General features: G+C 49.1%; 4 protein-coding genes across 9 annotated transcripts; 1 reads left to right on the top strand and 3 right to left on the bottom strand.

Annotated features, from left to right (window-relative positions):
• The first annotated feature begins 523 nt into the window (after window positions 1-523).
• LOC144066271 (uncharacterized) lies at window positions 524-3,992 on the top strand. The gene is made up of 16 exons (XM_077589681.1): window positions 524-634; window positions 697-786; window positions 845-972; window positions 1,029-1,169; window positions 1,229-1,297; window positions 1,428-1,595; window positions 1,664-1,760; window positions 1,830-2,017; window positions 2,083-2,427; window positions 2,488-2,605; window positions 2,673-2,878; window positions 2,942-3,059; window positions 3,135-3,307; window positions 3,369-3,448; window positions 3,563-3,846; window positions 3,911-3,992. Exons 2-16 carry the CDS (start codon window positions 708-710, stop codon window positions 3,940-3,942), a joined length of 2,226 nt encoding a protein of 741 aa, XP_077445807.1. The 5' UTR covers window positions 524-634; window positions 697-707; the 3' UTR covers window positions 3,943-3,992.
• Window positions 3,522-12,217, bottom strand: arhgef15b (Rho guanine nucleotide exchange factor 15b). Of its 3 annotated transcripts, none has more exons than XM_077589672.1 (19): window positions 12,093-12,217; window positions 11,754-11,839; window positions 11,047-11,129; window positions 10,527-10,598; window positions 9,112-9,557; window positions 7,780-8,634; window positions 7,667-7,712; window positions 7,498-7,550; window positions 7,139-7,344; window positions 6,901-7,061; window positions 6,676-6,828; window positions 6,472-6,601; window positions 6,139-6,213; window positions 5,976-6,071; window positions 5,748-5,917; window positions 5,519-5,683; window positions 5,341-5,411; window positions 5,176-5,280; window positions 3,522-5,019 (listed from the first exon to the last, which is right to left on the bottom strand). In XM_077589672.1, the coding sequence occupies exons 5-19, from the start codon at window positions 9,464-9,466 to the stop codon at window positions 4,859-4,861; spliced, it is 2,802 nt and encodes a 933-aa protein (XP_077445798.1). In that variant the 5' UTR covers window positions 9,467-9,557; window positions 10,527-10,598; window positions 11,047-11,129; window positions 11,754-11,839; window positions 12,093-12,217; the 3' UTR covers window positions 3,522-4,858. The 3 variants fall into 3 exon arrangements, with proteins under 3 accessions (XP_077445798.1, XP_077445799.1, XP_077445800.1); XM_077589673.1 differs by having other exon boundaries at window positions 4,717-5,019; window positions 5,979-6,071; XM_077589674.1 differs by lacking the exons at window positions 3,522-5,019; window positions 5,176-5,280; window positions 5,341-5,411 and having other exon boundaries at window positions 5,536-5,683; window positions 5,739-5,917.
• neurl4 (neuralized E3 ubiquitin protein ligase 4) lies at window positions 11,931-21,924 on the bottom strand. 3 transcript variants are annotated; one of them, XM_077589657.1, is made up of 30 exons: window positions 21,697-21,924; window positions 19,928-20,414; window positions 19,797-19,862; window positions 19,293-19,726; window positions 19,108-19,219; window positions 18,958-19,046; window positions 18,808-18,880; window positions 18,465-18,732; window positions 18,209-18,390; window positions 18,053-18,138; window positions 17,569-17,731; window positions 17,284-17,494; window positions 17,142-17,218; window positions 16,953-17,031; window positions 16,717-16,886; window positions 16,501-16,629; window positions 15,880-16,025; window positions 15,573-15,791; window positions 15,386-15,484; window positions 15,169-15,321; window positions 14,875-15,042; window positions 14,649-14,807; window positions 14,402-14,581; window positions 14,231-14,324; window positions 14,038-14,145; window positions 13,827-13,971; window positions 13,641-13,753; window positions 13,425-13,584; window positions 13,151-13,354; window positions 11,931-12,917 (listed from the first exon to the last, which is right to left on the bottom strand). In XM_077589657.1, the coding sequence occupies exons 1-30, from the start codon at window positions 21,922-21,924 to the stop codon at window positions 12,887-12,889; spliced, it is 4,833 nt and encodes a 1,610-aa protein (XP_077445783.1). In that variant the 3' UTR covers window positions 11,931-12,886. The 3 variants fall into 3 exon arrangements, with proteins under 3 accessions (XP_077445783.1, XP_077445785.1, XP_077445784.1); XM_077589659.1 differs by having other exon boundaries at window positions 15,880-16,019; window positions 21,697-21,903; XM_077589658.1 differs by having other exon boundaries at window positions 11,931-13,354.
• A 253-nt stretch (window positions 21,925-22,177) lies between these two features.
• Window positions 22,178-24,847, bottom strand: shbg (sex hormone-binding globulin). Of its 2 annotated transcripts, none has more exons than XM_077589723.1 (8): window positions 24,696-24,847; window positions 24,531-24,628; window positions 24,264-24,453; window positions 23,841-24,002; window positions 23,610-23,766; window positions 23,408-23,547; window positions 23,147-23,333; window positions 22,178-23,039 (listed from the first exon to the last, which is right to left on the bottom strand). In XM_077589723.1, the coding sequence occupies exons 1-8, from the start codon at window positions 24,762-24,764 to the stop codon at window positions 22,912-22,914; spliced, it is 1,131 nt and encodes a 376-aa protein (XP_077445849.1). In that variant the 5' UTR covers window positions 24,765-24,847; the 3' UTR covers window positions 22,178-22,911. The 2 variants fall into 2 exon arrangements, with proteins under 2 accessions (XP_077445849.1, XP_077445850.1); XM_077589724.1 differs by having other exon boundaries at window positions 23,408-23,544.
• Window positions 24,848-25,066: the final 219 nt, after the last annotated feature.

The following is a 25,066-nucleotide window of genomic DNA, read 5'->3' as shown; positions in this document are numbered from 1 at the left end:
TATGATTCCCCTTACAAACCCCCAAAAAACCTTACAAACACCGTACGACTCGTACGGTGTTTGTAAGGTTTTTTGGGGGTTTCTAAGGGGAATCATAATCATTTATAAGGGCAGTTATCGGCAGAGGTTGACAGGTATGAAGTAAATACAGAAATTCTACAAAGTTTTAACCCCAAAGCTAATGTTGAAGTGACTGGCTCTATCTAGTGGTGAGGCTGAGTCGTGCAACAGAATGTCAGCTGAACTCAAGCTTCCAGTGAATTCTATGATGTTTTTTATCTTTTGCAGATTTCAGGACATTTTATGCACCACATTTCTGAATTGTCTTCCATGAATTGGTAGAAATTTGATGAAGAGGGAAGCCCTCTAATTGACTGACAGATTGCTCCTGATTGCTAATGACCATCACCCTCAGATGTTGCCTCAAGAAGCCTCCGATTGGCCGGTCAGATTCAACAAAAGCCAGTTTCCTGTTGGGCGTGGGATAGCGATGGCTTGGGTCCTCTGTTCGTGGTAAGACTGCTGAAATTGTGAGGGAGACAGGGCACCCAAAAATATCTTCTGTTCTTGTGCGTGTCTTTGTCTTGCAGGGTGCTGCTGCTGGCGTCTGCATTGGCCGAGCCCATTCCTGATGGTGCGGTTCCTCTTTGCCAAGATTCGGAAACCATTTTGAGTCATTTTACAATCTTCCCGCAGGTGTTCTAGACATGGAGTGTCACGAACGTTCCTTCGTGATAGCCGTAGATCTCTCATTCGCCGGAGACGATGCTCGCTTTGAGGCCGTCGGTAAGTTCAATTGTTTTGGTTGCCGATGGAGTCCAAAGTCCGTTTCCAATCTTCACAGACGAGACGGGCACGTACGCCATTGCCGAGCCATACGCGGCCAAGTGTGGCTACACCGTCGTCGACTATCCGCCGAGTGGTCGCCTAGAGCTGCGCGTGTCCTACTTCAGCTGCCATACGGAGAAGAAGGTATCAAAGGGTTAGCTAAACGTGGAAAAACTACTGATTGTTTTCCTTGTTTTTAGGAAAGTCGGGTGTTCGCGTTCAGCTTCAACCTGGTAGTGAAGCATGACAATGATGAAGTGGTCTACGTCCTGAACAAGACTTGCTCCCCTTCCCTGGAGTGGTCCCAACGAGAAGTCTCCTGCGAGATCAACTACATGGAGGTAAGGTTTGTGGGCCAAGTTCTAGGTCGGTCCCAGATGCATGCCGGTTTTGTCCGCAGGTGTCTCTGAAGAGTGAAGCTCTTTGCGCAGCCGGGAAGGAGAATGGCAATTGGAACGTTAACGACCCTGTGAGTTGCAAAATGACTTTTAAACTAGACCAGTTTGTTCTCGAAGGATCACAGCACCTGGTTCAAGTGGTGTCTACTCTCCAGAGAACAGTTTGTCTCGAACATTTCGTGATCTTCTTGTGACTGACAGGCACATGGCTCTATTTTGGACTGGCAAGTGATGTTCCAGAGGAATGAGGAACAGATGGTGTCCATGAGCCTCTCAGACGCCCGTGAGCAAGGGTACACGTTCGATGTGACCGATGAGAGGCTGGTGTTCCGCTCCCCCAACGGACAGCCGGAGTCATTCGTCGCCACGGTAAGAATTTCAAACGTTTGTTGGAAAGTTCATGGAAATTCTGAAGGAAAATTTCCAACCCTCTGCAGGTGGACAACATCCTTGTAGAGGTGGTCCACGCTACTTTGTTCTCTAGACAACGCTGGTTGGTCATCATGGTGGACCTGGTGGCCGCCTGCTCCATGGGTCAGTTTCACTTCTCTTCCCCCAATATGGTGCTACCTCCATCTCGTCACACCTCAATTCTTGAACCAGACGAAGGCACTTACGAGGACAGCGGCCAAATGGTTTTCCAGACTCCCGTGGCGCCCTATCCTGGTCCCGATATCGAACAGATCCGCGTCGGCTTTGACGGTGGCCTTTATGAGGGTGAAGACCTGGCGGTGGCAAATGACACGCTGTTGATTGCAATTCCCTTGGATGTAAATGGTGGAATCAGAAAGGTCTGTAATCAAAGATGGTGTGTTGAAGTCCGTCTCTTAAAAGTTCCCTTTCCTCTTTTTTGTAGAGCGTTGCAAATGGCAGTCTCTATGAATTCTACACTTTCAATCTCTACCTGGAGCAAATATTTGAGGAAGAGGAGGCAGAGACCAGGCTGCGCCTTCGCAGGACACTGACCACGCCCCTGCTACCGCACATTCTTGTCACCCAAAATGAAAGTTTTATCGAGGAGCGCATCTTTCAGGTGGACCTGGCTGACGTTCCCGAGGACGTTAGTTTGGTTTCGCTTCAGCTTAATGGACGCGAGGCGGTCTTCACCAACTCTTGCTCGGTTGCCGACGTGGCGCAACCCGGCCGAGGCCACGGCTACAGGTTGAGAGTGTCTTTTGACCACCCGGCTGTCACGCAGCAGGTAGACCTGATAGTTTTCGGTCATCCTGAGTTGCCTCACTCATCCAGTCTTCTTCTATAGTACTACAGGGCGTACAAAACGATGCAGTACAGCTTGGAGATTAGCTTCACGATGGGTGTTCTGCCCGAAAACGATCTCTTCTACCATGCTGTGAGAGTCATGGCACTGGCTGGTCCCTGTAAGTCAAATATATTTGGATAACTGTGAAGGTTCTGGTTTCACTGAAGAGACCGCATCTGATTTAGCTCCTCCAGTCTTGGATGCAGTTTGCTCAGAGTCCGGCATCCGCTTCACGGCACAGAACTGGGCTTATGGCTTCCTGTGGTCCCTTGCCGTGGGTTCAGAGACGCTGACTCCAGAGCTGGCGATGCGGCGGGGCTACCAGATGAGCAATGGTAGCCAGAAACTGCAGCTGGATGTGCCCGTCTACTCTCAAGGCTTTCACTATGAGGTAACCCGATCTGAATCGGTCCCACCTTTTTTAAGAACTGCAGAGATGAGAATTTTCTCGTAGGAAATTACTCTGAAGCAGTTCTTGGGCACTTTTGAGATTCTTGTCAAAGAGCAACAAACGTCAACTGTTCTGAGAAATGTCACCAAGACTTGTCCTTTTCCAACCACAGAACTTATAGGTAAGTCTGGCTGCTATGTTATGAAATGAATGAACCTGGTGAAGTTGTGCACCAAGTATTGAACTGTCTCTTCAGTGTGCTCTACCGATGGGAGGATGACTGTGGTGGCCAACTTGTCTCAACTCACGCCAAGTGATGCGACCCCAGCTACAAGTCACCTACTGGACACTACCTGCGAGCCGGTGGAGGCCGACGACAGCAGGGCACTCTTCTCTTTGCCGCTCAATAGCTGTGCCTCGAAAATCAAGGTATTCCCGCAACAAATTTGTAATTTGTGCGTTCCTTCTTACCTTTCCTCCTCTCCTTTAGTTGAGCGAGGGCAATGTGATCTATCAAAATCAGATTTTCTATAGCATGAACCAGAATGGCTCAGAGGATGCTTATAAAAGGTTTGTAAGTCTACTGACTCCCACATTCTCAAATTACTACAAGTATGATACAACTAAATATGTAAATTACTTACCGTGACTGTAGAGGATACCTGAAGACTGTCAATCTTGCAGGTTGGTGGTGCAGTGCTCGTACCCACTGGAGGGCCTCCACAGGCTCTTCTCCATGTACAGGTTCGAGTCAGACAACCCTGGCCTGGGTAGCATCTCCAGCAAGCAAATACCGGCAGGAATCGGCACCACGGCTTTGCCGGGTCTTGCCACGACCACCAAAGCACTTCAAACGGGAGCTCGCACAACCTCCCCAGCCCGAAGGACCAGTGGCGCTCGACTCAAGAAGCGGTTGGGGTCCAATCCTGGTGTTCGTTACGTCCGGGTTTCTAAACATGGCAGAAAAGGTTGAGACTGTTAAATTGTTTTGAGTGATTTGCCTAGAATAAAACTTGTTTCTCTCCCCCACAGGAGTTAAAGAATGGAATCCTGTCAGGATTTAAAGCCCTGAAATTTTAACCATGAATTCAATAAATGTGGTGTTGAAGTCCAACTTTTGTCTGTTGTTAATGACATTTTACTGTGGTAAAAGTGGCACATTTTATAGAAACAAAAGCGTCTGGGGCACCCAACAATAGGCATTCCAGTAGGCCCACAAGTAATAGAGGGTCTTACCTTAGGTCTTCATATTACTGAGCTGCACAAATGAATTCTTTACCAATTCATCTTTGAACTATTTGTCTTGCTTCACCAGTTGATTTTTCCAGTTCATGCAGGATATATTGCAGCCACATGAGGGGGTTGCTACAGTACAGTTTTAACTTGCCTGTGCCAATAGACCTGTTGAGCTTCAGAAAGTGCACAGGGTTGAAATGTGGGGTAGCAACAAATGGTCTGAATTAAAAGTCTAGAGCATTTTTTGATAGGTGACCACATCTCACAATGCCCAAAATTCACTGCCACTGGGGGGGACATTGACCCCTATCATTGAAACATTTGGCAGCCAGTGTTCAGACCTGAGGAAATGTTGCATGAGTTTAGATATTGGCTTGTCTTCTCAAACTTTGATATTAGATGCCTAAAGACTCAATTAGGATTGAAAAACATTCTCTGAAATGTTCACATTGGACTTAATAATTCACAAAATTAAAGGTTGTCCATTGAGGCTTTGTCTGCTATGGAAGGTCAGGCGAATGATTGAGGAATACCTGCTTTTGTTGCCGTCTGTGAAAGATGAACATCCCTGATGCTAAGGACACCACAAACCCCAAACAATGTTTTTGCTTGAAGTTTTTCTTTTGTTATTGTTTGAAACTTTTACAATGACAGCACACTCATTAAAAAATATTCACTGTACAACATTGTACTGGTTCACGTGTCCATTCCATCCCCACTTTAAAAGCATGTCAAAGTGACCTTTTAAAGTTTCTTGGCATTGGTGACCTGGCTGGCGGCCTGGATGACTCGGTAGCGCTCCTTTAGGTTGCGCCTCCTCAAATGCTCGTTGGTGATTTCGATGATGTTGCTGACCGGGAACCAGCCCTTCTGACCGTCAGACAGGCGAATGCCCTCGTACCAACCTGCGGGGAACCAGGGGGTGGGGCGGTTTCTCGTAATGCTCATGCGGGGTAGACAAATCAATAAACGGCTAAGTTGCGGCGGTATCGATTTGAAGCAGTAACAAGGATCATAAAAGAAGCAAGATTGCAAGGAAGGGCTGGTGGGCTGGTCCTCACCTTCGTTTGTTTTGCGAATGACGTTGACTATCTCGGTGGGCTCAAGGTTGAGCTCGTCGGCCTGCTGGGCCACGTACTGCTCCACGCACTGCACCTGAGGACAATCTGAAAGGCAAACCCTCAATGAACGCAGCACGTAAACAGAACGCACCTCGACGGACTCACCCCAAGCGTCGTAGACTACATCGTCTTCCTCTTTGCTAGGGAAGGCCGCCATCCACCTGTGCATGTCCGGTCTGTCCGAAAAGATGGGGATTGTCAAGAAATGGGACCGGATTTGTTGCTTACTTGTCTTTGAAGTTGACGTGGCATAGAACCCGCTCGGGCGGTCTGGTAGACTCACTGGGAGGGTGCTTTGATGAGGCGCTCTATCATGCGCCCGTTGTGGTTCTCCAGAAGAATGAGAGTGAAGCAGTTCTCGTACGGCCCGCAGTTCCTCTCCTCCTCCAGGGGCTGAACCTGCACCAGGGACCGGTGGGCGTAGTCCAGCACCACGTAGCGCTCCGACCTGTCGGATTGATGGCGGGTGAAGCGGCCAAAAGGTAGCGGTCGGGCTAATTTACCAGGCTCACGTGTCTCGCCCTTTCTTGGCCGTGGAAGTAATGACCAGCAGGTCGTTGAAGAGAAAGACATTGATAGCGTTGAACTTGACCTTCATTAGGAAGACGGTTCCTCCTCGGGACATTTCCTGTAGCTCGCCCTTCTTCTCCAGGAATCGTGTTTGGGAAATGACAGGGATGGCCTGCAAAGGCAGGAAGACGGAATCTCGGAAATCTCTTAGGGATTGTGCTAGTGGTGACTACCTTGAGCTTGTCGAACTCGAACATTTTGGAGAGAAGGATCAACTCCTCCATCTGCCTCATCTTCCCCACCTCGGTGTTACACTCGTCAATGATCTGCGTGCGAGCGTTGATGCCAGATTAGGTTTATTATCGTGAGAAGCGAGAAGAAAAAAATGTTCACCTTGGACACAGATGCCAAAGCCTTGGATGCTATCTCTTCTTCTGCGGTGCCCTCTTTTGTTCTCTTTAGGATGTTCTGCAACAACCAACAACCACCATTTTGCACATTTCTTTGCACCAGAGGACAACAACAGGCCTAGATCTGAGGTGGAAGGAGGACATTCCAAAAGTGAAATGTCTGGGAACAAAAGTATTCATAGGCCCTGACCGTGGTTTTCGCGCAATTTCTGTTGCTCCTGGAACATTTTGACACTGTTCCTTTAAAATTATTTCAAGACCATGTCGCCAACCAGTAGTTAGCAGCACTACCTCTGCTCGGGACTGCGTTGTTTACCTCAATGAGCATTTTTATGCGCGTTATCCGCTGGAACGGCAGCAGCAGGAAGGACATGAACGGCAGCCGTTGGCACTGAGGCGACTCCTGCAGGCGATTGATGACAGCGGCAAACTGGGTGTTGTTCTTCCTGGAGCACACGTACGGCACGGCACGCAGGTCTTAAGCGTGTCGCGCTTAGGAAAACCCAACGGTTTTTCATACATGAGCTTGGTGTAGGTCTTTTCCTGGTAGATCTGGTTGCGGACGTAGTCGATGTAGGCCGGGAAGTTGTGTTGGGAGTGGTAGTGGATGATGTCGCAGATGTCCGAGAACACGATGGTCTCAAACACTCGTTCCTCTAGGTCCTTCAGGAACCTAGGAACAAATGCTCGGGTGAGCTCAACAAATTTTCCTGAAGGTTTTGGGAGCCGAGCGTTCCCTTCTTACCTCTCGCTAACCTCGAGGACTCTAAGAATGTTAGAGAAGAGGGGAGTCTTCTCCATGAGGACCAGCGTTCCTTCCAGCTCCCGATTTTCCAGAAAGTGTTCCGTGAGAACGTGTAGCGAGCGAAGGTAGGAGGTTTCTGAGGTCAGAACCTCGAACATACTCTGCGCGGAACGGGACGCGGTGAGCCTCCTATTTCCCAGGTGGACCAAAAGAACCGCGCGCAACGGTTTTCCCTCACCTCCTGATATTTACACTGTTCGAGGGTGAGTTTGTCCAGAACGCCACTCTCCCGCACGCTGGGGAGATTCTGCCACAAGGTAGATTCGTTCCGGCCTGGCAACTCTTGGACGTAGTCAGTGGTCGTTTTGCTGATGTTACGGGAAACCGTCTGCCGTCGGATCTCTTTTGTGATGACAGTGTCCCGATAGGTCTGGTACATGGGCTCTGGTGAGGGGACAAATGAGAAACTCCACTGTTTCCGTGCAATATTTTCAACTGAGTTGTCACGATGAAAGGATCCTGAGGTAAACCCGAGTCAATTCGTCATTTCTATCCTTTTCCTAGAAGAAGATGACGCTAAAAAACTTTTCCGCTCACCATTTTGCAGCCGGGACTTCCAGCTGTTTGAAAATCCAGTGTTGGTCTGATACCTGAAGCAAGTGTGCAATATTTCATGGCAAGACATTACAAGCAGTACAATTAAGTTATTTTCTACCAGATACCAATATGGTCCGAGTACGCTGCTAAGGCCCGTGCGCTAACTCACAGTTCTTCCTCCGAATCCTCGTCGCCATCTTTGTCGGTCACGCCCTCTAAAAGACGGAGTGCATATCGATCATCTTTTCCACCATCCATTCAAGTAAAAGTGGGTTCACCAACCGTTTTTCTGTGCAGTAATTTGATTGGCGTCTCTGCTCGGATCTGTCTTTGGCAGTACGGGCGGGGGTCTCGGAGGCAGCTGGGGACTGGACGGGAGCCGAGGACTGCCCTGCAACGATGCTCGATCTTCCGCTGAGGCGTGAGGCGGGAAGGGCACGCGGGGTGGGATGGCGGGCGGAACGTCTTGGTCGCCCGTCTCCAGGGTCTTATTCCTGGGGAACTCTGGAGGCTTGGATCTGCGAGCCGCTGTGGGCACCTTGATCTGCGAGGGTTCCGCCTCCTGAGTGATTTTCTTAGCGTGACTGGGATCGACCGTGGGGATTATAGACTCGTAGATATCTTCGTGGGGGGCGTTGTGGTAGACCGCCAGACATGTAGTATTCTGTGCGAAGGAAACTGGGGATCCCTGCGCCTGAGATATGATACAGCGAGGTCCAGGATCCGAGAGTCTTCTGGGACCATCGTCAGGTACGATATCCAACGAGCTGTGAAATATTGTCTTTACTAGCTTCGTTTCCTCTCTTATACTGGTAGAGTACTGGGCGACCTCCTCATCTTTAGCCTTTACACTCCCCACATCTGCCTGCTTTTCGACCTCCGCACGCCGCCCCTCTTCATTCTCGCCATCTTCTGACGGGGTCAATTCGGACGCGTCTTCCTCCAAGATCCCTGCGTCTTCTCCGCTGGCGTCCTCTACTCCCACCGGCACCCATACCAGCTTCATGCCGGGTCGCTGGAAGTGGCACGCGCAACCGCAGCACGGGTCGCGGCAGGAGCTCATGGCCTCATCCGGAACATCCTCGTCTTTGGCTTTCCCGGCAACGGAATCAGGCTCCACCTCTTTCCCGTCGGGTTCTGCAGTACGTGAGACGGAAACGACTTATTTTTATAGTTCACTGTAATAGCTGAACTTTGATGGAAGAAAATTCTGCACTGTATGGACTTTGGACATTAGCCACACCGTAAGACCGTACATGGGTTTACCGGATTCTTCAATGTCGGGAGAATATAGTCGGCAATTAAAACGGGGAAGTGATATTGTCTGATAATACAGGAACAGAAAATTGTTTACACTGAAAACACGAAGCGCAAAATAACAGCGAGACTAGACAGCTCGGTTCCCTGTAAAAACATACACCACGGGACTGGACGCCAATTAAAGTATCAAGATGAGCCAACGATACACGGCAAATGGGAAATCACTTGTCGCGCGACTAACAGAACCTGTTCTCGATTCCTGGAACACATCTGCCACACCCGCAGAAATGTGCTACACAAAGACAGATTTTTGTTCGCGCACTAATTATAATCATTAGCACACAAGGCAAATACCTGATCGACCTCCCTCGGCGCAGACGCCGTTGCCGTCCTCTGGTTCGGTACTCTTGCCCTGCTGGAGGCGGGTCCTCTTCATGGGCAGCGGAGGTGGCTGAGGTTGGCTGGAGCCAATGTTGGGCTTGGGTTTTACCACTGGATGATTCCTCAACTGCCTTTGCTTGGCTCCGCAAGGCGAAACCTTCTCTCTGCTGAAGTTGTTCACCATCAGTTTGACCTTGACCCCCGAGGTGCTCTCGGGCTTGTCGTCCTCCGGATGCAGGGACGACGTTCGCGCCGTTGGTTTAGGCGGGATCTCCGGTCTGGGTTTGAGCTCGCTTGCGCCCGGTGTAGGTGATTCCTGGCCAGACATACTCGCCAGAGGGCGTCTTCTCTAAAAAATGTGCTTGCGATCAGAGGACCAGCCCGGTGGGGAAATGTCCACATGAACACTGCAGGCGCACCTGTTGAGGAGAGGAAAACTCTGTTTGCCCTTTGGGTGGTCATGATGGAGTTTCGAATTAGCCTCGACTTTGCCAGCGTAACACTAGTTTGCGAGAACCTAACCCAGCTCGTCAGACCAGTTTGGATTGCGACGCGCGTGCCACCGAGTTAGTCAACTTGTCTTGGAAAGCTTCGGGTGTCACTTAGAAATGCTTGGGGGGGCAGAGTAATACTGAACCATCAAATTGACTATTTTTCCTATGGTTTCAAACCTGAGCGATCTGGTCCCTGGTGTGACAGGTGGCACCACCTGACTTTGACCCATATGACTCACTTTCCCGATGACATAGAGTAGGAAGTAATAGTAAACTAAAAAAAAGGACGAGCATATTGGGTCTGACCTGGTTCGTTCAATACTTGCATCCTCCAGTCCAGTGGACACTATCACTTACATACACTGGGCCACTTATTCATTCCTGCAAATGTTTGTCTGGTAAAGCAAATACATATCCAATATGGGGAAACAAGACCATATTGTAGACACAGTACTGAAGTGCCTAAAAGGGCTTCCATTAAGACAACGATCAAATATATACAGGGGTGCAAGTACCATCTGTTGTGGAAACTAATGGGTCTGTGCATAAAATAGTAGGGGTGCTTTTAAAAGCTGGCCAGTATATCGAGAGTTTGTCCAGGTTCTATGTTGGCCCGCCCATTGGAGAAAATTGGGGTGGAGGGTACCCCCTATTCATATGCTAATGAGATGGTGCTGACTGTCCTGTTGTGAATTTTTAGATGGATACTTGTTTATTTATTTATCACTTTTGTCTCCCAGTCTAGCAAATATACACCAATAGCGTCAAGACATTCCCATCTTTCAATGAATTGAAATCTAACATAAAAGTGTTTGTTAAGGCTCAGATTTCCCACCAGACTGCCCCAGTAAAGTTGTCATTCAGGAAATATAAAATTAAGCACAATAAACTCACCAGGACACTTTGGACGCAAGAAAACATTACTCGTCTGTCGTTGGGCTGAAGTGTAGGCGTTCCAACATTATCCTGACAAACAAATGGCTTAAGGTTAAAATGATGTCAGCATTTTGAGTTAAAGGTCCAAGATACTATATGAAATCTATAGAAATGAAGAGTAAAAGTATAAAAACATCCCAAGATTACATAAGTGACAGGCAGCCAGCCCGAGTGATTGGCATTCTTTCTCCTCTTTGTTACCGGCAGAACAAGTGAGGGGGCGGTCTGGAGCGCCACAACACCCCGCCCCCTCCACGGAGGGACATAGATTCAAGCTTGACTGACTACAACGACACTTCCGTCACCAGTTTCAAAACAAAATATCAATCCGATCACTGCTCGTCATCCCAATCAAAATGGATTGGATGCCTGTCACCCTCCTTAATTCATTCTTCATCATGATTGGTCTTTATTGAAAGGGTACTGGAAAATTAAAAACAATAGCCCCTCCCCCAATCCCAGTTGAAGTAGTGCTTACCCTTATTCAGGTCTTGGCTCAGAGTCAGTGTTTATATGTATGTGGTACTCAAGAAAGTAGAGAATGCATTTTCAGGTCTCGTCCTGTTAAAAATCATATTGGCTCAAATCGACTCGTTTATTTGATTTAACAGCAGATGGATGAAAATTTGAGACATGACTTAAAATTCATGTATCAGGCTCTTTAACAAAACAAATGGCTGAGTGTTAAGACCTACCGTATGTATACATGTACATCTATGTGTATGTATGTATGTGTATATATATATATATATTAGAAACATGCTTATTTATATATTTATTCATGTATTTATTAACTTACTTATTACCTAGCTATTTATGTCTAAAATGTCTTTTACTGTGTATGTATTCTCACCCTCTTGCTACTGTGATAACGAAATTTCCCAAATACGGGATGAATAAAGTTATCCAATCCAATACATTTACAGAGGTGCCAATCTCCGTCGACCCCATTTCAGGAGTAACCATGTCTCATTTCCGGAGTTTTTCCGCAGTGAATGCGATTCATGCAAAATCGATATAAATTGTAAAAAATAATAATAATAAATGGACATTTGAATGAAACCAAACCTTCATATGATCTTACATTCCATTTTCAACATTACACTTGCACACAAATCCTGCCCGACACATCTCGCATTATTTTATTCTTACGACAAATAAAACCAATCGCCGTGTTTTACATACCTTTATGTTAGCTGACTTCTGGATTGATATCTCCAACTCCTGAGATGCTTTTTTCATCTGCTGTTGGAAATCCAATCTAAAGGAAACTGCAACAGTTAATAGCAGATTAAGCGTTATTTTTCCTTGAACTTTGTGTGCACTAACAAAAGTCAAAAATCAAAATAAAATGACAAATAATTTGTATCCGGTCATTTATTCTGTAATATATTTATATAAATCAGGAAGATATATATGTACAACGCAACATACAGGAAAAAAATACAAAGCAGCAGTGGGCCGTAAATGACCCATAAAATATTTTTTTTCACATTTTTGATTGGAAGTTTTTTGTCTCCTTACGTTCAACAACCCCCTTCAGATCAGCTGCTCGTAGAAGGTTATTGACCTTGAATCCATTTTTACAGTTGTTGACTGGAGAAATGGAGTGAGTCAGCTGCAATTGACAACTCAAATGTAAAGGAAAAAAAACATGAACACTTGTGGATTTATAAAAAAAAAAAAAAAAAAAAAAAAAAAAAAAAGAGTAAACATGGTTGCCATTTTAAGAGTACTTATTTTCCGGACTATAAATCTTAATTTTCCCATAGAAGCTAGAATTAAACTCCAGTCCGAAAAATACGGCACATGTATATAGCATGAAACCTGATCCTGAACAGTGCTACCTTGACTTACAAGCGGCCCAAATGCCATTTTTTTTTCTGGACTGGAACATGAGCGCTAAACCGTGAGCATGAAAAAAAAAATTCTTTACATTCAAGTTTCTTGCTGTTAATACTGTACAATCCTCTAAAAGATACAAAAAAATTACAAAGTTTCACAGGGGCCATTAGAGAATATTTCCATTATTCTTAAGAGAGAAACTTGATTTGAAGTCGTAGTGTATGTAGCATAGACCTAAAAGTCAAGGTAGCACCACATTCGACAATTAGCAACCTTTGGGGTCACCTCAGTTTGATCTGGGTCCCCGTTTGTGAACCAACCGAAGAAGGAACGGACACCGGGGAAGGCTCGTAATTAGAAGTAGGACCGTAGCATACCGTGTAAACAATCCTGCTGTACAAGTCTGTAGTTAAAATTCAAGTTCTTTTTTTGCACGTCAAAACAATTCCGTCATCTTTTCGATCCCAGCAATGTCAGGCTTGGCAGGTTCGAGGGCCGGCGAACCTGAAATAAAAGCGCAAGTCGTGTGAGAAATCAAAACGTCTCGTGGTGCTATTTCGGCCGATTATTTGTTTGTAAATGGTAAAACATAAAGTGCAGGCAGTGTCTGTTCTTCTTTGAAACCGCCAAAATGTCGTCAATCGTTGGGGTGGACCGGATCCTGGACGAGTGCGTTGCTCAAAAGGCAGGGCTTGGATTTGGTACCGAGTTTACAAGAACTATGAGGATCCACTCACTCGACCCGCACCAGCAGGCCGTAGAGGAGGGTACCACCCTGCTCTTTTGTGATCCACTCCATCTCAGAGTTGCAAAAGCGGGGATCCAGGGGCTCGCTGTGGCCCGGCGCCTGTTGCGGCCCCACTTTGTAGGAACCTGGCCGGACGCACACCTGGAAGCCCACCTGGGCCTGGTGGCAGCGGTGAGAGCGGGGGTCCCGAAATCTGCAAAGCGGCCACTTCATCGTTTAATATGTTTTAACCGGGATGAAATGAAAGGCGAAAAGAAACTTACTGCACTTTGGGAGCAAATATTTCCAAACCAGAGTAGCGCATGGTCGGCGAGAGCCTGACGCGGGGTACCTCTCTACCGGGGACGCTGTTCTCCTCCGGATCGCCGTAGCTCTCCGGACCCTCCGTCTTCGCTGGAGCCACGGAGAAGATGGATGACGACCCTGCGGCCAGAGTTTATTCGAGAGGGAATATCAACGACTGTGTCGGGACTTGGCACCTGGGAGGAGATGGCTGTGGTCCAGAGTCCGGCGCAGGGTCCCCACACTGGTACCGTGGTACGCCATGTGCCATTTCTTGAGTGCGTTAGAAACCTCGCAATGGGGCTTGATCCTGGCAAGATGTCAGGTTAGAAATAGGTTCTGGTCTTCCCAAGTTCCACCAAAGGCGGCGCTTCTCCCCTTACCTGAGCGCGAAGCAGCACCATCCGAAAGGTAGAGCGTAGTCCCGGGGCGGCTCCCCTCTCTTGTAATAAGCCTCGTCCCCCCGCAGCTTGTGGCAGGACTCGCAGTAGCATAGGTTGTACTTGGCGTCTTCACTGAAGTACCCATCTGTGGCCAGGGATGGGGAAAAAGGATGAAATCTTTTAACCTGGCTAGGCGATGACACGGCGTTACCTGGCAGGGTGAGCAGGTCCTTGAAACGGGAGCACAAGGCCTGGTACTCGCAACACTTGTTGGGGTTGACGTCAGAAGGAGGGGTCCAGCACACGCTCTCTTTAATGCCTGCCCACCAATCACAAAGACAGAGGAACGCTCGACTCAAAGAGAACATTTCTTTGAGCGATCCTGAATATTTTTACTCCTCTACCGTCAACCATGTCCGCCTTCTCCATGTCGCCTTGACATCGGGCATCGCCACCTTCCCCGCCCACAGCTTGCAGGTTATTGGTTACGATTGTAACCTTACAGGAGGACACAAAGGCTCATTGTGTACAATCGTGGCAATTTTGAGGTCAATGTGTTGCTACATGACCTGTACCTGTTCACATTGGCCATACAAGTCAATGAAAGGGTAGCAGGGCGAGGGGATGTCCTGGGCCGCCACCCCCTGGTCCATACCATTGACATAAAGGTGGAGACAACTGTTGGTGTCCACCAGCAGACCCAACACCGTACCCTCCGGACACGTGTCCAAATTGGGACCGTAGTTCTCGCAAATCTAAAGGAGACAAAGGTCAGGTCAAACTGCTCCCATAGAATGTTCAGCTGCCAATGGGAAACCTTACTTTCAGCGAGTTGTGGAAGATGGAGTCCCTCTGCAGAAGCCAGGCGGACCGTTTCAGGCAGCATGCCGTGGAAGGGAAGTTGAGTCGGTCCGGGGAGTGTCCGATCACCCCTAGCGACAGTGACGATGTCCACGACGGATTGAGGCGGTCAATCTGAAACTAGACGGCAAAGAGGCAAATCAAGCAATCCGACGGAATGATAGAAATGGTCTTACGGGGCCCATACCTGGAAGAGCTGATGCCGACTCAGTGGCTGAGCTGTGACCAGGAGGCCCTGGTTGTAGCTCGACACTCTGGCCGCTGTCAGCTTTTGGTTGGACAACTGGATGTTCTTGCCGTGGTTTTCCAGGAAGGACATGGCGGTGGGAACCAGTGGGCATGGCTCGGCCGCAGTCTAGAAGGAACAACACTAGCCTGTTCAATCCAAACACCTCAAGGTTTTATCCAAGGGTGCCCCAAATCAACAGCCGTAAATGCCTTAAAATAATTTCAAAGTGAGCCAAATCAACAGGAACCCTACCTCTCTGAGAGGTGTGCTATCTTCCTCTCCTTCACTGCAGCTTCCTGAGGAGATCGAGGGCGCCTTGACGACCTCCCCGTCATCAGTCAGCGAGGAGCTGATGATGGACACGGCCGTGATCTGCCCGTACAGGTCCAAGACGGCATACACGTTCTGTCAAAACAGAACACGTGTTCATCGGCATGCTCTTATTGTAGGCTTTGCGCAGAAAGTGTACCTGAGCTACCGCAGTGGCCGCAGGTCCCATGTCCTCGCCGTCGATGAAGATGTGCATGGTGTCATCGCTGCACCTCTTCACGCCCACCCGGTTACCAACCTAACAACAACAACAACAAAGAACACCGGTTAAATATGCAAGCCTCCAGCGGGTGAGGCATTTCTTTTGAGGGCGATTCACGGTTTACCGTCAGGCGATCCAGCGAGCACCCGTAGTTCTGCCGCTGCAGGACTCCGTTACGTCGGACCTCGGAACCGCAGAGGAGCCAGGTGACTTTGGTGCGGAGCTGCGAGAGGGAGGGCGAGAAGCCGGAGAGCGGGCACGACGGCAGCTCGGGAGGCGTTAGGGTGGTCAGGCCTACGTGCAAAGAACCGCACCAGTGATCGTCCGCCCCGTCGATCCTAACCTGCGAGAGGGAGAAGCAGGTTCCATGAACCACCCATCACAACAGCGCTGAGTTACAGATTGAGGCTTTTGTACTTCTGGGTCGGTACCTCAAATAGCTCGTCTACTTTGAGTTCCTTGGCGCTGAAAACAATGCCGTGACCATAACCCTCCTGTCGGACGGCCTGGCAGCCCTCGCCAAGCAGAACAACGTTTTTACCGTGTTTTCCATGGAGTCGGTGGGCAACTCCTGCTCCTATGCAAACAGACATACAGTCATACTTCCACTTACGAATGCCTCTAGGTACAAAATTTTCTGGTTATGAAAGCTTTTTATATGCAAATAAGTGCCTCGAGATACAAAAAAGGTCTGAAAATATTGTCGCTGCTCTCTCTGTTGCCTACCGTTAGCTTCCTCTTGTTCACCTGGGTTTTAACACGGATAGACTTTGTATGCTTGTTATTCATTTTAAGACATTAATAAATAATTTTCTCTAATTTTTGTGTTTCTCACATCTTTCATACACATTTGAAACACTTTGACCAATTTTAAAGGGCTTAGTTGGTTGGTAGATGTGTGAGGACCGTGGAACGAATTTACATATAAAGTACAGTTCTACTTACGAAATTTTCAAGTTATGAAAAAGGGCCTGGAACCAATTAATTTCGTAAGTAGAGGTACGACTGTCGTCAGAAACTGATTCTGGTCCAACACCTAGGCTCTTTCCCACCTGGAGAGTGGATTGGGAAGCTCTTCTCTGTGACGTTACTGGTGCACAAACTATTGTCCAGTGGGCCAGAGGAGCTAGTGATGGTCACCCGAACACACTGACCATACAGATCGATAACTGCGAACACGTCTGGAGAAAAATGAGACGCAGGCAAGTTGGCTCACAGGTGCCAGAGGGGAAAAAAATGAAGTTAGACAAATTTCCACCATCACTAACCGGGTGGCAGACCGGAACAGGCGACACCCTGATCCACCCCGTTGATGTAATAATGAAGGTCACCGACGGCCGAGCGCATCATTCCGATGCGCGAAGCCGTCGTCAGCGAGTCTAGGTCGCAACCGTAGTTGTTTCGCATGGTGTTTCCGTCCTGCATGATCGCCGTACCGCTGAACAAAAAGATACACGGGGATACGTCTATATGGACTAATACTTTCAAACCTAGACCTGCTTACCTGAGCATCCACGTGTCGTAGTCAATGTCCGTCATAGTGTTAGGAAACTCAAGCTCCTCTGGCCTGATGGCGGTCACGCCTACAGACAGAAGGATATTATGATAAATTGCAGATTGTGGAAATAACATTTTTAGGCCCTTCAGAATTTCTACGACCCAGTCCCCTTCCCCACCGATTTATACTACCGACCTGCTTCGATTGAACCCGACCAGCGGTCCACCATCATCTCAATGACAATTTCGAAGAGCTCTCCATCTCGAAGAGACCTACATGGAGGGGGAAATGCATCTCTATCCACTTTCAAACTGTCCCCGCCCCAGGTCAGACTCACCTATTTGAAATAACGATGGCGTCATTGAACTCGCAGCGGCAGTTCTGGCGCAGAGCGGTGCGCCCCCCGTTGATGATGGCGGCGTTGGTGCCGTGCAGGAGGTGGAAACGCAGGTCATTGGTAGCGCCGGCCCCTGATACCGAGCTGGGGCTCCCTGGGGACAACGCTGTGGGTCCCTCGGAGCTGTCCTCCGGGAGTGGGGGGAGGTCCACTGAGCGACGGTTGAGCGCAAAGGGCTTTAGTTAGTTGTTCTCTCCGATAGTGCCGCATCAGTCCCACCCTCACCCATGTCGTCCATGATGGTGGCCTGAGCCGCCTGGCCGTAAAGGTCCACCACGGCGTAGACATTGGGGGGCACGTTCCAAGCTGCGGGGCCCTGAGTGACACCGTTCACAAAGAAGTGGAGGCTGCCGTCTTCTTTGCGAACCACCCCAACGGTGTCGCCTGCCTAGGTCAGCCAATAAGGTGCCCATTAGAAGAAAACCCCCCAAAATATGGAATAAATGTCCGGTCCACTATGAACATTCACAAGGTCGAACACAAATAAAGCACACCGAGACAGATGAGTGAGATTTTGAAGCTTCTGCAGAAGGAGAGTACGGAGGTGGTGGGTCCGACGACTCTACTTCTATAGAAGCTTCAAAATCTCACTCATCTGTCTCGGTGTGCTTTATTTGTGTTCGACCTTGTGAATGTTCATAGTGGACCGGACATTTTGGTGCCGAAACCCGGGATGCCCTCGTTTGGGCCTGAGGATGTTTTTACACACTTTGAGGCGGTCCAAGTTGTGTCCATACTCATCCAGAATTGTTGTTCCGTTGTGCATCACACCATTTCCTGTCATCATCCATGTCCCTGCAGACCAAAATAATAAAACAATGGAGTACCTCACCTCTAATAAGGCTCGGTTCGTGTTCCGGTTTACCTGAGCGCAAGTTGGTCATGGTGGAGGGAAGCTGCAAGTAGGCGGGGTTGTGTGTGGTGACGCCGATTTCGATGGAGCCCGCCCACTTGTCCACCATCTTGTCAATACGAACCTGGAACACTTCGTTAGAACGCAGCGGTCTGCTGCTGAGGACCACGCCGTGATTGAAGTCATCCGTGGCACTGGGAGGAGCAGAAGAAGACATGTGATGTTTTGTCCAAAAATATCCAAGAACACCGATGCACGCGGGTCTTACTGCGGCCTCAGCGCTGTCCTGCCATGGCTGATGATGGCTGCTTTCTGGCCGCAATTGGCGTGGAAGAGCAGTCGCTCGGGCGCGTCAGCATCCGGAGTCAGAGCAGGCCGCGGCCTCCCGACGTCGGGCGACATGGCCCTCATGATGGCGTTGTTGCGGCGAAGACGCTCACTGTGGTTGTGGTTGTGGACAATGGTGACCTTGACGGCCATGCCGTACAGGTCGACTACACCGTACACCACGGCCGGCGTCTGCGCTGCCGCCACGCCTGAGGAGGAAACGGAAAACATTTTCACCAAAAGAGACGTTTTTTTTGTGAGGGTGTCTTTATTGCATCTCTCACCTTGGTCAATGCCATTGATGTAGAAATGAAGCGCACCGCTGGCTTTGCGCATCAATCCTATGTGGTCTCCTTCCTGAGAACCAAGACAAGGGACAAAGGACTTTTTAAATTTCATTTGCCCTATCTAAATACAAATGTGCTCTAACATACCTGTAATTCATCCAGGCTAAACTCACAGTACTCCCTTCTGGTGCCTTTCCCATTGGTCAGGATACCACAGCCACTCATCATGATTGTACCTGGGGTTAACGGCTGAAGGTTAAATAGCTATTCCGGGTGCTCCTTTGGAGCGCTCGTTACCTGAACGCAGGTTTGTCATGGTTGCCGGGTAGTCCAGGATGTTTGGGATGTGCGTGGTCACGCCGATCTCGATAGAACCTGACCACTTGTCCACCAGCTTCTCGATGCGGATCTGAAAAGGCACGAGGGTCACGACGAATCACCTTCACATCCATATCCCTCAAGTCCCGGACCGCGGTCTCCACCTCAAACATCTCGTTGTGTCGCAGCGGCCGGTTGGTCATGACCACGCCGTTGTTAAATTCGTCCAACGGTCGCCTCCGCTCCGCCGTCTTGTTGTTATTGCTCAGTTTGATCAACAAGCCGCACTTCTCGTGAAAGAGCAACGCATCGTTGGTGGTCAAGCCGCCTGACCCGGATGACCCAGCACCCGACCCGCCTCCGTTTCCAACGGGGCAGCTATTGGCGTTCCCGCCGTCCCCCGCTCCCAACCCGCCGTCAGAGCTCGGCGCTTCCCCGCCGCCGCCACTTTTCGTGTCGTTTCTGGACGAGGAGTCGCCGCCACTTCCTCCCGTGCCTCCGCCTCCGCCGCCTTCTTCCCCGCCACCCTCATCCTCGGCTTGGTAAAAAGACACTATTGCGTTGTTGAACACGTCGAAAAGCTGGTGCTCTGTTAGCACTGACAAGAGATGGGAGGAAGCCAATAAATAAAATGTCTCCGTGTTGCCTCGCACGCCGGTTATTCATACCTGCATCTGGCTCCAGATTGTTGGGGAACTTGTCTGGTCTGCTGTGACCGCAACTAAGCTCAGGCACTAACAATCAGATGAGGGAAATGAATAAGAATTTGATCGGCGCCACCTTACCAGGCGTTCCCTACCTTCGTGTCCTATCATGACTCCATTCATCGCCGACACATTCATCAGTGCCGCGATGTCGGCGTCCTCCTGCGCCCCGCAGACCACCACTTCTTCCTCTTCCTCGACAGGAACAGCGTTCTCTCTCTCGGCGGAGGGGAGCGGCGGCTCGCAGCTCACCACCGTCACCTGGGTGCACTTGCCGTACAGGTCCACCACAGCCCACAGCCTCGGGGGCAAGCCGCTGGCGGCCGCGCCGCAGTCCTGACCGTTAACCCATAGGTGAAGCTCTCCGTGGGAGCTGCGCTGAATCCCCACGCGGTCGCCTTCGGCCAACTGGTCCAGGTCCCGACCGTACTCCTCCAGCACGGAGCGGCCGTCTCGCAAAACGGAGCAGCCCGACACGATCCAGGAGCCGCCCTTCAGGCCCGTGGCGCTGCTCGGGAAGTTCAGCAGGGCCGGGTCCAGCGTGGTCACCCCAATCTCAATGGAACCGCTCCAGGAATTCACCTGGGGCGGGTTGAAAAGGGACAACGCTGAGAAACACGGACAAGCGCCGCAACAGAGGAAGAACATTTCCTGGGGTGTACACGACTCGAGCGCTCGATTCGAAATTGCAGGTGCATATAAAAGCGACTCGTGGGTTATTTTTAGTCATTCTGTCAGAAGAAAAAGGCGCACGCGTAGAATAAAGTATTTTCGCGAGCGTCACCGGTTTAAAGATTTTTTTTTTCATGTTGAGGACAGACACTAAAACAACGCCACAGTTAGTCACTCCGTTTTTGATTTGTGAAGAAACTGCATCATACGTTCACCAAAAACCAAAATAAAAAAATCAGTCACATGACAAGCTAGTACGGAGTTCATCAGCATTCCAAAAATAACGTAACACAATATCCGTCAATTCAGGTTTTGTTTTTGGTTGCTTTCACTTGCCGGAGCCGTGCCATACAGCTCGTGTCGAGGCAGTTGGCAAGCGTCCGGCTACGGAAGTGACCTTCAGAAGCACTTTGAGGCAAATGAAGACGTTATCTTATGGGCTGCAATTGACAAAACAGAGTTGCTTTAAAAGTAAAGGTTTTTTTACGTTAATTACACCGTAACTTTAGCGTGTTACCATTTACAACACTCAAACGCAGGGAACGCTTCCTACAGGTCAAACTGAGTTCATATTTTGGCTCACAGACTGCCACTGACGGCAAAGACGTCCAATGCATTTGAACTGGGATGTCTGACACCTGGTTCTCCCCATTAAATAGAACTGACATGTTATTCATTTTCTAAATATGGGTAATACGCTGTGTGACGTCATTGTGAAAACGGTCCGTGGACTAGGACATTAGCAAACAAACAAACAAAAAAAACACACACACAATACAAACAAGTACATTAGCAAATAGGCTAAAACGAAATGACAAGGCAAACGTAGCTTTGTTCGACTTTCACGACTTAAACAACGACTCTGTGTAGCTGTTCATATTGTTAGCAGCTCATTAGCACGGCTAACAAACACCCGTGTCATTAGCACACTGACCCATTCAAACATTTATGTACTGAAAATATGTGTCAACGGACCAAAATATATGTCACATTACCGACGACAATAAAAAACAAAGCGACTAACCGCTTTGGAAGAGAAACGCTAGGGTGAAAAAAGCCTCGGTCGGAGAGGCGGTTGACGCGGACCCTCATGCCGTCCCACCGAGCGCTGTCTTCGGATTCCCCGTCTCATTCCTCCCGCCCTTCCCACCTGGTAATGCAATGTCCAGGCCCCTGCCCCGCTAGTTTTTACCTTTTTGTCAATACGGACAGTGAAGACGTCCCTGTCCCTCAAAGGCTCCTTGCTGAGAACCAGGCCGTGGTTGAACTCTTGGACTGAATGGTTTCGCCGGGCGGTACGGTTAGCGTTTGACAAGCCGACCAGCTTCCCGCTACGGGGATGCAGTTCCGCCGCCATCTTTAGGGGCGGCCACTTTGAAGTTTTTGCGGCCAGCGCGCTGCTTTGCGACACTGATGTCATGGCAAAAACTCTTTTACGGCACACGCCGGAATGTTGTTTACTTCTTGTTTGTTTGACATTGAACATGAAATATATATTAAAATTGATATATAAGTGTGCCATTTTCCCACCCATGGTTTATTATATTTCCATTTAAACAGCAGCTAAAGTTGTAAATAAATTCGTCCACTCTCAGATGTCTATAGCCACAAATGGTTTCCAATGAGTTCATTAATGAATTAAATGGAAGCCAGATTTTAAGGGAACACACAAAAACCGAATAGTTGTTTATTTTTGTTTAAAAAATACATAGGCAATTATTTTAAAGGGTGACGAAGGAGAGTGCGTGACGTCACCCAAAACATACTTTTCAGATATCCACTAGAGGGAGGAGAAACCCACTGTAGTGTAAAATTACGAACGTATGCATTTCTTTAATTTGATATATTTGCAATCTTTATTGAGACAAAAATGACAAAGGTGTCACATAGAATTTACTAACATGTGAATTTGTAGCTTTAAATGGAAAAACCGTTTTCAGAATTGACCGTTGTTCTTCCTTGAGGGTGGCTAGGTTAGGGTTAGGGTTAGGGTTAGGGTTTGGGTTAGGGTTAGGGTTAGGGTTAGGGTTAGGGTTAGGGTTAGGGTTAGGGTTAGGGTTAGGGTTAGGGTTAGGGTTAGGGTTAGGGTTAGGGTTAGGGTTAGGGTTAGGGTTAGGGTTAGGGTTAGGGTTAGGGTTAGGGTTAGGGTTAGGGTTAGGGTTAGGGTTAGGGTTAGGGTTAGGGTTAGGGTTAGGGTTAGGGTTAGGGTTAGGGTTAGGGTTAGGGTTAGGGTTAGGGTTAGGGTTAGGGTTAGGGTTAGGGGTAGGATTAGGGTTAGGATCAGGGTTTAGGGTTAATTCTAAACCCTAGATTGATGGACAAAAATAACAGTTGTCCCTTCACATACAAATTGAAGCCTGATTGACTTCATTAATTGAATAATCTAACCTAATCCTATGGTTGTAGTTCACAGAGGGCAGCTGTGAGAGGAGATGGAGTCGTGTTTGCTAGCACCATCTAAGTCTACGTCCTTTCCCTGGATCTGGACCTTCTCCAGGCAGCCTCTCAAGAAACGGGAGCCCACATCATCTTCCCCTGAGGAGCCGAGAAGCGTTAACAGTTAGCAGAATTGACCAATCGGCCTGATGTCGTTTGTCCCGTGGTCCGAAGACAAATCACTGAGATCGAAATGAGATTCTCACCGAGCATTCCGCCGATGGCCACGTGGCTTTCCCTCAATGTCTTGAGAAGTGCAGAATTATTCCACGGGACCTTGGACTCATGACCACCGTGTCGAAGTTCCAAGCGGTCGGTCCCGATGGTCATCTCCAGCTTTTTGAAGCTCTCTTTCAGACCCACTTTATGTGCACCGAGGAACAGCGTCACTTCCTGAACATCCCAAAAAGTCATTTTTTTCACGTATACACGTTTACTTTGGTGACTCGGGTGCTACACGAGCATACTTTGGTGTTATTGTCGGCAACCAAGGCAAAAGTGATCGCCTGCCCGGGAGTCCGGATGCTTAAAATGGTTCCGTCCATCTTGGCAAAATCTCCAATCACTCTGATATTCACGCCACCATCATGATCCGTCTGCAAAACTGCTGACAGGACAAAAACGAATTGTGTTTACGCCACAGGATATGTGGTGTTTTCTCAGTCCCACCCGAAGCATTGACGACGGCCATTCCGCCGCCGGGAAAGAAGCTGCCGGCTCGGATGTTCTGGCGGCACGGTCGGAGCTGGTCTGCGTCCATCTGCCACGGGATGCTGAGGTTCAGCCAGCTGCCATGGCGCAGGCACGCGTCCAGCTGCGGTTCTATCTGCGAGGCCATGAAGTCAATTCCGGGAAACCCAAGTCCAGGGGTGTCTGTTGGCGGTTTGCCACTTGTCCTACCTGAACAAACAGCCTCTCTTTGGGAATAAGGATCCCGCCAATCGCCAATCGCAGAGAGCCCGAAACCACGTCCTCTATGAAATGGGACTGCAGACCCAGGAGGAGTGCCCGGGAGCCGTCCACGTCGAGGACCACGGAATCGCCGTGGTTTCTCACCTCCAGCTTGATGGCCACGAGGTGAGTGATAGGTTTATATAGCACAAATTAATTTATAGCTTCATTACCTATTACATGCTTAATGAACATATAGTAACATCCCAGAATAAACCCAACAGTGAGAAACAAGTACCCGGTCGCCGGTGATTCGTTACGGCGCCATCATTTGGCAGATATGTTATGTTCACGTGATACTAGCCCCGGCTAGCTACGGTCCATTGAATTTGAGCACGAGATGGTGTTTCACTTTGAATTTCGATAACTCACTGTGTGCCAGCGCCCGTCATTGAGTTTGGGCCCGCCCACCACAAAGACCAGGACGGCGCTGCGGCTGATCTGCATGAAAGGGACGCCGTCTTTCAGGGCCAAGACGAACCAGTCTCGGCCGTTTTTGGTATCCCCGTAGAAGATGGTCCCCTCCGGGTCGTAGGTCCTTAGCTGAAACGTAGACTTGATGCTACGTCGGAAGGAGAGGTTGTCATTGAACGACCGGTCCTCGTAACCCGGGAAACCAGGACCTCGCCCTTCACACACCCTCTTATCCTGGTGAGGTTGACCGAAAGGTGGATCAGCGGCCTCCACGGGTCTCGGTGCTGGCCCAGATCTATGGCGCCGCTGCCTGATATTTCTCGCTGTAGGCCAGACATGCACGTAGTGTATAGTTGTAAACAAACGATATGATAAGTGGACTCACGGTACCTTGGCTTGGATTCCCCACGCCAGCGCTGCGACGCTCAAAGTTAGCAGCAGCGCTCTACCCGCCATCATGGTGTCAGTTCTGCCTCTTTCACGGTTCTGCCTCTTTCACGGAGGTTCCGTTCTTAAGTTTGGTCCTGGACTGTGTGCCGGTCCAGAGGGCAGCCTGCCGTCATATTGATTTGGAGGCTGTGACTCACAGGATCAACAAGCTGGGACAACATGCGGGGAATCGTGCCAAAGGGCGAACTGGTGGAGAACCCTCGTTCCATCTGGGTACGTTATATTCGTGGGTTTAAAACCCCCCACAAAAAACGGATGACTACTTCAGACTTGAAGAAATGATATTTGCATAGTCACCTTTTCCTCTGAAG

This window comes from Stigmatopora argus, chromosome 20 (genome assembly GCF_051989625.1).
Source record: "Stigmatopora argus isolate UIUO_Sarg chromosome 20, RoL_Sarg_1.0, whole genome shotgun sequence".
Taxonomy (NCBI): Eukaryota; Metazoa; Chordata; class Actinopteri; order Syngnathiformes; family Syngnathidae; genus Stigmatopora; species Stigmatopora argus.
The sequence above is the reverse complement of the archived record's forward strand: the minus strand, read 5'-3'. Positions and strand labels throughout refer to the sequence as shown.